This window comes from Mirounga angustirostris, unplaced genomic scaffold (genome assembly GCF_029215605.1).
Source record: "Mirounga angustirostris isolate CCGP_5_RB_7025 unplaced genomic scaffold, mMirAng1.0.hap1 SCAF_7, whole genome shotgun sequence".
Lineage (NCBI taxonomy): Eukaryota > Metazoa > Chordata > Mammalia > Carnivora > Phocidae > Mirounga > Mirounga angustirostris.
This window is the reverse complement of record NW_026991715.1, coordinates 34,305,004-34,317,710: the sequence shown is the minus strand read 5'-3', so window position 1 is coordinate 34,317,710 and position 12,707 is coordinate 34,305,004. Positions and strand designations below refer to the sequence as shown.

At 38.8% G+C, this 12,707-nt stretch overlaps 1 protein-coding gene and 1 non-coding gene across 6 annotated transcripts in view; one reads left to right on the top strand and one right to left on the bottom strand.

Annotated features, from left to right (window-relative positions):
• ANKHD1 (ankyrin repeat and KH domain containing 1) overlaps positions 1–12,707 on the bottom strand; it is a 126,212-nt gene that overhangs the window by 6,223 nt on the left and 107,282 nt on the right. For all 5 annotated transcript variants that reach the window (XM_064595991.1, XM_045893723.3, XM_064595992.1 and 2 more), the window contains 5 exons: positions 9,646–9,820; positions 7,807–8,263; positions 7,188–7,334; positions 5,393–5,542; positions 3,614–5,226 (listed from right to left, as the gene is read on the bottom strand). In XM_064595991.1, coding sequence (XP_064452061.1) covers positions 3,614–5,226; positions 5,393–5,542; positions 7,188–7,334; positions 7,807–8,263; positions 9,646–9,820 — 2,542 coding nt within the window. The remainder of the gene's footprint in view (positions 1–3,613; positions 5,227–5,392; positions 5,543–7,187; positions 7,335–7,806; positions 8,264–9,645; positions 9,821–12,707) is intronic.
• Positions 10,829–10,938, top strand: LOC123836541 (U6 spliceosomal RNA). The gene has a single exon (XR_006788977.1). It is a non-coding gene; the product is annotated as a U6 spliceosomal RNA (small nuclear RNA).

Genomic DNA, 12,707 nt, shown 5'->3' with positions numbered 1-12,707 from the left:
ACGACTGAGCCACCCAGGCGCCCCTAATTCTTTTTTTAAAAAGAAAAAAGCATGCAGTTTATTTTTGTAGATCACAGCAAAAATAATCTTATGTGGCACTGTTTTATGGCCCTAACCCATTTTATTCTTGCAATCCAGAAGAATCATCACCAAACAGCACTAGATATAGAAGAGTGAGCCACAGACCTGTACCTCTGAAACAAATAATACATTATATGTTAAAAAAAAAAAAAGAAGATAGTAGGAAGGGAAAAATGAAGGGGGGGAAATTGGAGGGGGAGACGAACCATGAGAGACTATGGACTCTGAGAAACAAACTGAGGGTTCTAGAGGGGAAGGGGGTGGGGGGATGGGCTAGCCTGGTGATGGGTATTAAAGAGGAAGCACTGGGTGTTATACGCAAACAATGAATCATGGAACACTACATCAAAAACTAATGATGTAATGTATGGTGATTAACATAACATGATAAAATTAAAAAAAAAAAAAGAGTGAGCCCAATGTTTAAGAATGGCAGTCACCTGGAATAATGTTCTGGATAAATCTCAAAGCTTTCTTCATTGGAGGGGACATGAAATGCAAGCATGTTGTGACTAAGTGGTACCCATCAATAATTTCTGCTTTCCCTTTTGTGGAAAATCTCAAAGTACAGCTGTTCATCAACATAAATATAGTTATTTCCTATGGAAGATGAATAACACGATCTACCAATGTTTCCTTCCTAATGAGGGAAAGCATACTATTAAAGATAATTTCAGTATTCCACCTGATTAAAAAAAAAATCAACAGTTGCATATGAAAGTTTCTATCTAGTTTGTGTAAATCTGAATTTAGCAGTCTTCTCAAATGCCACTGCTTTCTTTGGAGAATGTATTAGAGGAAGGGAACAAGTGGCTGGAAAGGATTACAGGTGCTCATTTCCAGAAAACACAGTTAATATCACCATAAAAAAACTGTCAAAACTTCTTTCAAGCAGATCTTCACCCATTTAAAGTATGTAATTCAAAGGCTTTTAGCATATTCACAATCAATTTTAGAACATTTTTGTCTGCCCTAAAAGAAACTCTGTACCGATTACCTGTAACTCCCCATCCTCCAAACAACCAATAATAATATACTTTCTGTCTCTATAGATTGGTCTATTCTGGAAATTTCATATAAATGGAATTATATAGTATGTGATCTTTTTGCGACTGGTTCTTTCACTTGGCATAATGTTTTCAAGGTTTGGCCATGCTGTAGTATGCATCAGGACTTCTTTCCTTTTTACTGTTGAGTAGTAATCCCATTATGTCAATACACCACATTTTGTTTTTGCATTTATCAGCTGAGGGACAGTGGGCTGTTTCCACTTTTGGGTTATTATGCTGCCATGAACATTTGTGTACCAGTTTTTTTGTGTAGACATGTTTCTCTTCCACCTAAGAGTGGAATTACTGGATCATATGGTAATTACGTGTAACTTTTTGAAGAACTGTCAAAAACTTGTTTTTCTCAAGTTGCTATATCACTTTGAATTTCCACCGGCAGCATTTGAGGTTTCCAATTTCTCCACATCCTTCTCTATTGTCTTCAGTATTACTATTTCTTACCTGTGAACCAGGAGAATTAAACTATATCCATGAAAGAAGAGGATCAACAGAAGAAACCATAAAGGCAGTTAAGATAAAAGGCCAAGCTTATCAATCCTGGACCCCAGAGGGAAGGTCCAGGATTAATGCTTGCTTTTTAAAAAATGATTATTTTTTATTAGCAATAGATAATTTTGATGCTATAGATCTGAGTACTTAAGGTCCCCAACCTTCTTTTCTACCAAACCAGATGGATGATTTCTTTTCTTTTTTTCTATGAGTAAATGGAAATTCACAATCCATACATCTCCTGGGATGCACTATGTGGAGTGCAAAGAGCTCCAACACTGGAATATGAGAGATCTGAAGCCAAACTGGCTAAGGCACTGGGAATTCACATGTTAGTGCCAGTCAAGTCAAAGATTAATGCTTTCTACATGGATTGCCTGAGCACTGGCAATGAATTCTTCTTTCACCCTGTGGCCTTTGAAAACCTCTATTATAGTTTCCCCAAAATGAAAAGTTAAAATACATACTGATTTATAGAAAAAAATAGAAAAATGGAAGAAAAAAATCCTAGAGAATATTTTGGACCATAGATGATCTTATGTAGGCTTATACATCTACTTGAAAGATGATATAACAGCTATGTTTTCCTGAAAAGACAAGTAAATCTCAACATATCTGAAAAGAAAGCTAAGGCTACCCCATATCCAAAAACTCCCAAATTTTCAACACCACAGATCAGTTTATAATTAGCAAAAAGGAAGGACGCGGGGCGCCTGGGTGGCTCAGTTGGTTAAGCAACTGCCTTCGGCTCAGGTCATGATCCTGGAGTCCCGGGATCGAGTCCCGCATCAGGCTCCCTGCTCGGCAGGGAGTCTGCTTCTCCCTCTGACCCTCCCCCTCTCATGCTCTCTCTCTATCTCATTCTCTCTCTCAAATAAATAAATAAAATCTTTAAAAAAAAAAAAAAAAGGAAGGACGGGCTACAAAAGACAGTTTTCCAACTGAAAGAAAAATGCTAAGCGGCCCCAGAGCTTCTTACGCCCATTCCATGTCAGCTGCGATTTCTATTTTTTTCAGAATAGTGCAGAATAGACTGAAATTTGGCTCCCAGAGTCTAGAACACAGACTGGTTTTCTAAATATCTTCAAGCCGGGGCGCCTGGGTGGCTCAGTTGGTTAAGCGACTGCCTTCGGCTCAGGTCATGATCCTGGAGTCCCGGGATCGAGTCCCGCATCGGGCTCCCTGCTGAGCAGGGAGTCTGCTTCTCCCTCTGACCTTCCCCCCTCTCATGCTCTATCTCATTCTCTCTCTCAAATAAATAAATAAAATCTTAAAATATATATATATATAAATAAATAAATACCTTCAAGCCAACACTAGACTCCTATCTACCTATATCTTCCTTATAATGCCTCAGCAGCTAATTTGTAATTTCGAGAAACCAAAGTGCTGAATCTAAATTGGTCACTTCACAGTAAGAGCCCACAAATGACTAGATCTCTCCAGTCAGCTCCATCTAATGTCAATAGTAAAGAATACTATTAAACATCACTTAATATTCAGTCTGAGGACCCAAGACTGAGAACAGAGAATAATGTAGATTAGGGACTGATACCTAAACACCTTTGTAACACAAACTTTTTAAATCTGAGAAATACAAACACTCACTATGATTTTAAAAATGTCTATAAATGTGGAATCCTTGAAACATCCTCTGAGTCCCTTCTTAGTAGTATCATCATACCGGTTCTTAGAAAATGGACTGACGCAAGGTATAACCTCCTTGCCATGAGGGACAGAGACATCATAAAGACAATATAAAGCAGCTCACTGTATGTGAGTGATTCACCTACAGGTAGATTTCTGCCCACTCCAACAGCAGTCGTTAACAGATCTTTGGTATTTATGACACACTCTCATTTCTTTAAGATCATGCACTATTATGTACAGAAGAACTGCTTTATTATCTTGGAGGATTCAGTTATGCTGGTAGAGCCCCATATTGAGCTGCAGTAATAGTTATCATAACTTACCAACTGGACTAGTAGAAACTCGCTGGGAAGGTGGTCTGAAGCCAGGTGCCTTGGAGTTGTCAGGGTGCACGTTTTCCAAGTGTCCAAGTACAGAGTTACCCAGGAACGCTGACTGAACAGTGAAAGAGGCATCTGCAGCAACTCGTGAGGATAGTGGACCATCTCCCCAACCCTGGTTAGCTGGCACCTGACTGCTTTCAAAAAGACTACTGAAGTGATTGAAAAGTGTGGCTGGGCCGAATGTAGGTGGCAAAGATTTATTTGCTGGGTTAATGTGCATCTGAGAACCATTCATAATGTTCACGGCTGAAGAAAGCTGCACTGCAGCTGGTGGGCCTTGAGGTGGTGTTAAAGGAACTGGATTTGTAACAAAAATAGACTGGGGATCCTGGTGTATAGTTGCATTGGGTACCACTGAGTAAAAAGAACCTCTGGGCTGCATTCGATGAGAAACTCGAGGTGCTGGTACAGCTAATTGAGGTAAATTACTGGTGTCCTGATTATCAGCAGCAACCAATCTGGGTGATGCCAGAGTCAATGGAGCAGGTTCGGAGTTAGATGCAAAAGGCATTGACATAGGACTTAAATCAGATACACTGGATGGCTGCACCTCCTCCTGGGTGCTACCGGAGGGAGGAGCGGGACTACTGGATGGGTGAGTTTCTGGAGCTCCTGGGGTGTTGCTGGCAGAGCTACTGCAACTATTTGCAGTTGAAGAAGGGGTGCACAGGTTGGCCAGGGCCTGCTCCTGTGCGGACACTTTCTCTTTGGGGGGTGGCATGGCAGAGAAAGACTCCATCTTTTGAGAAGAAAGCTGGGCTTGAGGAGTACTCGCGGGCAGAAATGTGGTGGGCACTTGCCCGCTGGGGATAGGTGCAGAGGAAACAGAAGGCAGGGGACTACAAGTGCTGGTCACAGAAGAAATCACTGTTGCTGGAGGACTCGTCTTAGGCACACAGGCAAACAACTGCTTTCTGACTGACGAAGGAGTCCGGGTATTAGTCACACACAGCTGCTGACTGGCAGCCACTACAGAAGAGACAGTGATAGGACAACTGGCAGTAGCTAGTCCAGCAGACTCTGAGGCTAAGACAGTCCCATTCTGGTTAGGTAGACGGCCTGCATTATTATGCTTTGGAGAGCTATTTGTGTTGCCAGGATTCACAGGTCTCACTGGGAATGGTCCCCAAGTGTTAGGAGAGGGTGAAAAGGTTCCTCCAAACTGGGCCATGGGTAAGCGAGGATGCCGAATCTGTTGCATAGTTTGAGCAGCCAGCAGGGCAAAATGAGGGTGGGGGTAAGCCAAGGGTAGAGAAACTGGGAAAGAAGAACGTACATTTGCTGGAACGTTCTTGTTAAGTTTATTAGTTGGCTGGAACGTAGATAATGTTGTCGCCTGTGAAGTTACAAGAGTCGGAGCACCCAAAGGAAATGCATTTTTACTGGAAGATGCTGTGGTGCCTACTCCAGAGGAGAAGTTTGCATGGATGGATTTGGTGCTGGCAGGTGTTCTGATATGATTTTTAGGAATCAAGTCTTCCAGTTCCTTAGCAGGATCTTGAATAAGTGCATTGATAAGTTGAACTGCGTATCTTGTTGATTCTGTACCACCCCTGGGGAGAAAACAAACAAAACACAAAAACAAGATCAAAGACATAAAAAACAGGTAATCTTAACCATAAAATAAAATTCCTGATTGTACCATAACCCAAAAAAAGTTTACTTCTAAAGACATTTAATTTGCACACAGAACGAGTAATATACATTTTTCACAAATACCTTATTGTGATCATTCTCTCGCCATTCTTATCTTTTTGTTTATCCACATCAATATGGGCGCCCGTGACATCTTGTATCGCAGTGATGTTGCATCCTCCTCTTCCCATTATCCTGGAAACCACGGAAGCTGGAACAGACAATTTCTTTGACCTAGAAAATGAAGACTGCCCATGAGCTTATGAAAGCAAATGTCTTTATTTAAAAAGATGTCTCGGTGAGTATGTTCACGGACACCTGTAGAATAATTTTTCTCAAACCTTAAAGGGGAAAGTATTACAAGGTTTTGTTTTAGAAACTGACCTCTTCTCATATTGAATTTAATTTAGTGAAAGTAAAAATTCCTTTCTCATTTAAAACAAAATTATGTTTTAAATAGCTCATGATCTAAGCATTTAAATCTGCCCCAAACATCACACGTCAACTAAATTGCAACGACCATATGTATAGACTCTTCCTAAATTTAAATAATGCACAATGTACTGTTAAACTTCATATTGAATAACAGAGGCTAGCTTATCAGTATCAATAATTTATACTTAGCAATAAAAAAAAACATAGCCTCAGATTTGAACTACATAATAAGGAAGTCACAAGTGGAACCCAGGACTTCCACTTATATGTGAGCTGAGCAGAGCTGGAGAGAAGACCAGAGGCTGATCTTGGGATCTGATAAGACGGCCTGGCTGTCCCTAAGGACTATCAAAGAAACCCAGTGTTTGCTGGGAGAAGCAGTTCTTAAGCATTAAAGCAGAACCAGATGAGAGCAACACCCATTATTTTCAAGTTCTCAGTGCTGGGCCCCAGGATTCCCCCTTTCAGGGAGGGGACCCTCAAAAACCTGAATTATTCTGTCCAGAAGAGTATCGATGGCAGCACTTAAGGTATTTTTCATGATCAAAATTTATCACACCTTAATGCTGGGAAGGACATATTCAAATATTTTGAAAGCTAAAGCATGGACTAGGCTATATGCCATGAGTAACACTTAAATCGATCTGATCATCAAGTGTACATCACCTCTCCTATTCTGCCAAGACTTCATTTTGTTTGCATTTAATGGACACAATCTTTAACAGACACAAATAGTACCGAATAAAAGCCCAGACATCTCAGTCCTTTGGTGATACAAGGCACATTAGCAAATCTGTCTTGTCCTGCTTCCCTGTCGTAAAGCATAAACAGAGGCTAAAAGTATCATCTGGACTGTACAAAACATTTGAAAGCAGTGGCCTGTCTTTTATTCATTTCCCCCTTCATGGCTTAAGTGTAAAACACTGTGATTAAAGGTACTTTTCTTTCCTCTTTCTTTTTTGAGGGTGAAGGCAGTTTTATTTTAATTTTATGGGTTCCTTTCCCCCTTGTAGCAATTACATTAGTTAATATCGGCTAACCAATTCTTTAGCATATGCTCTCCAGCAAAGCCTAACTTGATTTAAACACTGTATATGGACAAACTTGATTGTTTTTACCAAAATGGGACCATTAAACAAACATCATAGCCCTCACTAATAACACTGTGACTTTGCTGTAGAATAGTCTGTATAGAATCTTCACTTTAAAAGAAGCTTGTGACCATTTTGTATGGTTTGTCTGGAAATGTCTGTAAATACGTTCTGTTATTGTAAAGCCAACATTTGTTGTGTCATATAAAATGTGCCGCAAAATTTACAAACTGCTTCTCATTTTACTTTAGCCGACTCTGGACTGAGTATGGCACAAATAATAACTACAGTCAAATTATTCGTTAATTAACTGGGTAACTGACAGTTAAAAAGATAAGACTAATTCCACTTACCTTCGTACAACTTCTTTCCACCCTTCTTCTCTTTTCTGTCCCCTTTTGGGGCTAGTTAGATTCAGCTTTATGTTTGGAGAACTTAATGGCAATGGCACTGACTTATAGCTTGTTGATAAGGAATTAGAATTCGTTTCACCTTCAAGTCTGAGAAGAAAGAATTATCAAGTCCAATATAACAAATTTTCATATAGAAACTCAAGAGACCATTTACAGACAAAGTTATGCTGAAATATTTGATTTAAAATTTGGAATATCAGTTCAGAAATGCAGAAAAACAGGGCAAAGGGTTCATCATCTACTTCAGTATTTACTCAGAAGCCAGAAGTTGGACTGTAATCAATAAAAATGACACAGTGAAAATAAAATCAACGTATGCTAGTATTTTCAACTTCAAAATCAAATCATAAAAATTTCTAATAATCTCACTTCAACACTTGCACATGATTAGGACATTAGTGAATTTCAGTTTTGAATACTGAAGACCTAATGTGGTAGTAGATAATGTGGTAGACCTAAATTGTTTAATACAATTTGTGCTAAAAAACGTACTCAAATTCTTGTGCCGGTCATGAAAAAGGAAAGGTGGATGTATAGATAACAAATCAGAAAAATTTACCGTGTTTGAGTTTTGGAAGTAGCAGTACTTGTCTTTTCTTCGTGGGAATGGAGTAGCAGTGAGGGGTATCTCCTATCGCTAGAGGAATTCACATCCATAGTGAAGTTTAACTCTTGGCTTTTACCACCACTGCTACTCTCACTGTTGCAGTCTGTGCTGTCCAAGTTATCCGAGTCACTATTCCCACCAGTACCACCACCTCTGGGTTCTCCGTTTATTTTATTTTTATCAGCTTTTTGCTGTGCTAAGGATATATGTTGTTCTGGTAATATTAAATGTGCAGTGGGAGGGGTCTCCTTTGTTTTGTTCTTCTTATTTTTCCGATTGGTGCTAGGGGTTGTCACCACGTTGGCCCTTTTTTTCCCAAACACATTTGTAAATGTTGCAGATGTTGCAGAGATTCCAATTGTGGTGGTGGTTGTTGCACTAGGAGGTTCTATGGGAACTTCTTGCTCCACTGAAATTATCAAAAGGATAAAAGTCACATTGACAGCCACAGATCTCAAAACAAACTATGACAAGATATACATAATAATTCAGTCCTTTATTTATTTATTTTTTTAAAGATTTTATTTATTTATTCATAAGAGACAAGGAGAGAGAGAGAGAGAGAGAGAGAGGGAGAAGCAGGCTCCCCGCTGAGCAGGGAGCCCAATGTGGGACTCGATCCCAGGACCCTGGGATCATGACCTGAGCCGAAGGCAGACACTTAACCATCTGAGCCACCCAGGCGCCCAATAATTCAGTCCTTTAAGTCATCTTTTCCTTTCACCAGTATTCACTAGTAAATAAAGAAATCTTCATTGTTAGAACAAATGTTCTAGATGCTATTTTGATGTCTAACTTGGTACAAAAACATTCACACCTTAACATTTGTAAGATCTGAGGTGCTAGTCTCATAAACTAAGCAAAAATCACAACATAGTTTAAATTCAGGGAAATTTTCGTAGTTTGGCTATTGTTGATAATGCTGATATAAACTTTGGGGTGCGTGTTCCCCTCTGAATTAGTAGCTAGAGAGTATTATGCTAAGCAAAATAAGTCAGTCAGGGAAACACAAATACCATATGATTTCACTCATATGTGGAATTGAAGAAACAAAACAAATGAGCAAAGGGGAAAAAAGAGAGAGACAAACCAAGAAACACTCTTAACTATAGAGAATATACTGATGGTTACCAGAGGGGAGGTGGGTGGGGGGATGGGTGAAATGGGTGATGGGGATTAAGGAGTGCACTTGTGATGAGCACTGGGTGTTGTATGGAAGTGCTGAGTCACTAAATTATACACCTGAAACTAATATTACACTTTGTTAATGAACTGGAATTTAAATAAAATTTTAAAAAAACAATAAATTCAGGGAAATCCTCAGATAATATTTTAAAATTAGAATTCAAATAGAGAACAATTACTTGTCTATGACAAGCACTGCTAGAATGTACAAAAAACAACTCTGAGAATAATAAACCCCAGCCCTGTATAGCTTTGAGCCTGAACCTTAGCTCAAAATTTATTGAGGAACTGGACCTCTCGCCAGTTTCCAAATGGAGGAGGAAAGGGTAGGACAGAACCTGAAGAGAAGGTGGCAAATCTCTTTACTGTATCACATTTAGGACATACATGATGTTTTACAGGGTGACTTGAATTACAACTGAACTCCCTTTCTGTTTTTCTGTATCACTTTACAATGTAAAGCATTGAGAAATATTTACTATAAAAGCCAATTGTCAATTTCAGATTAAAGTACTGAATATCTAACTAGAATTAGAGTAAAAGGTACCCAAAATGAAGTTAAATAAACACAGAATTTTATCACTAATTGGAAGGGTCATTTCTTACCATCTTCATCATTCTCCTCTTCATCTTCATCCTCTGGTAGTTCTGAATTCTCCTTAGATTTGTTTTCCTCATCTTCTTCCTGCTTTCTTTTCTGCTCCTCTTTTTTCTTCTTTCTCTTTTCTTTTCTTTTCTCTCTTTTAGCTGCAAGGGCCTGCTTTCTGCTCTCCTCTCTTGACTGCAAATTAAGTAGGCATATCACTTCACCAATAATGCAGTCATTTAAAATAAAGAATGAATACTTTTGTTTATGATAGATCGGGCTTCCCATGTGTCAGTCTCAAAACACATTTATAAAAGCACCAAAAAAAAAAAGATAAACTGGACATCAAAATTAAGTTTTGTACTTCAACAGAACCATCAACAAAGTAAAAAGACAATGCATAAAATGGGAAAAGAGTTTTTGCAAATCATACATCTGGTAAGGGATTTGTATCAAGAATATATAAATGTGCTAAAACATGACCATTTCATTCATCTTCTTTTTGCTTACCCCTTTTCTGATTTTTGCTACATATGCATTAACTAGTAAATAAACTAACTTCTGGGGTGGCTCAGTCGGTTAGGCGTCTGCCTTCGGCTCAGGTCATGATCCCAGGGTCCTGGGATCAAGCCCCACATCGGGCTCCTGGCTCAGCAGGGAGCCTGCTTCTCCCTCTCCCTCTGCCTCTCTCCCTGCTCATGCTCTCTCTCTCTCTCTATCTCCGTATCTCTGTCTCAAATGAATAAATAAAAATCTTAAAAAAAAAAAAGAATATATAAAGTCCCATGACTCAGTAATAAAGACAAATAACTAAAAAAATAATTAAAAAATACACAAAGGACCTTGAGGCATTTCCTCAAAGACCATATATGAATAGCCAAAACATATGAAGACAGGTGCTCAATAACTACTAGACGTCAAGGAAAGCAAATCAAAATCACAACAAGATAACCACTCCATACCTACTAGATAGCTATAATCAAAAGACAAGATAATAGCAAATATTGGTGAGGATGTGGAACAACTAAAAGTTCAAACACTGCTGGTAGGAATGTAAAATGGTGCAGCTGCTTTGCAAAACAATCTGACAGTTCCTCAAATGGTTAAACACAGAATTACCATCTGATCTAGCAATTCCCTTCATATATATATATATATATACCCAGAGTAATGAAAATGCATTCATACAAAAATTTGTACCATGTGCTCGCTTCGGCAGCACATATACTAAAAAACCTCTAACAATAAAGAGAAGATTAGCATGGCTTCCGCACAAGGATAACATGCAAATTCAAAAGGCATTCCATATTTAAAAAAAAAGTAAAGAAAAACTTATATACCTATGAAGCAGAAATAACCTGAATGTCCATCAACTAATGAATGGATAAATAAAGTGTATGTGTATAATGGGATATTATTTAGCAATAAAAAGAAATTAAGTATGGATACATGTGACAACATGGTTGAACCCTGAAAACATTATGAAGTGAAAGAAGCTAGTCACAGAGGAACAAATATTGTATGATTCCACTTATATGAAATGCCCAGAATAGGCAAATCCATAAAGACAAAAAATAGTTTAGTGGTTACCGAGGATGGAGAGATTGAAGGGGGTGACACTTAAAGGGTGTAGGGTTTCTCTTTAGAATTGTGAAAATATTCTAAAATTGACTGTGGTGATAAATGCACAACTCTGTGAATATACTAAAAGCCACTGAATTATATACTTTGTTTGTTTGAAAAAATATATATATTTTAAGATTGTATTTATTTGAGAAAGAGACAGAGAGAGCACAAGCAGGGGGAGGGGCAGAAGGAGAGAGACAAGCAGACCCCCTGCTCAGTGGGGAGCCCCACGCAGGGCTCCATCCCAGGACCCCGAGATCACGACCTGAACCGAAGTCAGAGACTTAACTTGACTGAGCCAGCCAGTCACCCCTGAACTGTAGACTTTAAAAAGGTGAATTGTATGATATGTTAATTAAATCGTAGTAATACTGTTAAAAAATACATTTATGTAGGGGCGCCTGGGTGGCTCAGTCGTTAAGCGTCTGCCTTCGGCTCAGGTCATGATCCCAGGGTCCTGGGATCGAGCCCCGCATCGGGGTCCCTGCTCCGTGGGAAGCCTGCTTCTCCCTCTCCCACTCCCCCTGCTTGTGTTCCTGCTCTCGCTATGTCTCTCTCTGTCAAAAAAAAAAAAAAAAAAAATACATTTATGTAGCATCTGTTTATTGCTATATAGCCAGCTATCTGATAGCTGACTAAAATGCAGCTATCATGGTCTTTATAAACTACTAAAAAAATTGTACTGTAAAAATATTGACCAGAGGCTATTATAAAAATTATTTTCCTACTTTCTAGAAGTTTTTTTTTTTTTTTTAAAGATTTCATTTATTTATTTGACAGAGAGAGACATAGCGAGAGCAGGAACACAAGCCGGGGGAGTGGGAGAGGGAGAAGCAGGCTTCCCGCAGAGCAGGGAGCCCGATGTGGGACTCGATCCCAGGACCCTGGGATCATGACCCGAGCCGAAGGCAGACGCTCAACGACTGAGCCACCCAGGCGCCCTGTCTAGAAGTTTTTAAAGCCACATACATAATTCTGATCACTTTTAGGTTTTGCTGTGGCTAGTACTAGAAAATGTCATTTTTTTCAGAAAGGGGAACATGGTAATAAGTTGCTAGCATCATGATGAAAGTTTGTAACAAGTAGAAAACACATCAAGTTATTTATCCTTCTATGGTAATTAAGTAAAACATTTTCCTCAAAATTATAATTTACTATTTTGAGGCATAAATTGATTATTCTTTGAAACTTTTATTTATCCAAATCAGAGGTTGGCAAACTATGGCCTGAATGCCAAATCCAGTCTACCAGCTGTGTTTATATGGCCTGAAAGCTAAGACTAGCTTTGACATTTTAAATGGTTGAAAAAAATAAAATGAGTATTTCATGACACTTGAAAATTATATAAAATTCAAATTCTAGTGTTCAAAAATAAAGTTGTATTGGAACACAGTCACGCTCATTCATTTAGTTATTGCCTATGGCTGCTTTTATGCTATAACAACAGAGCTGAGGA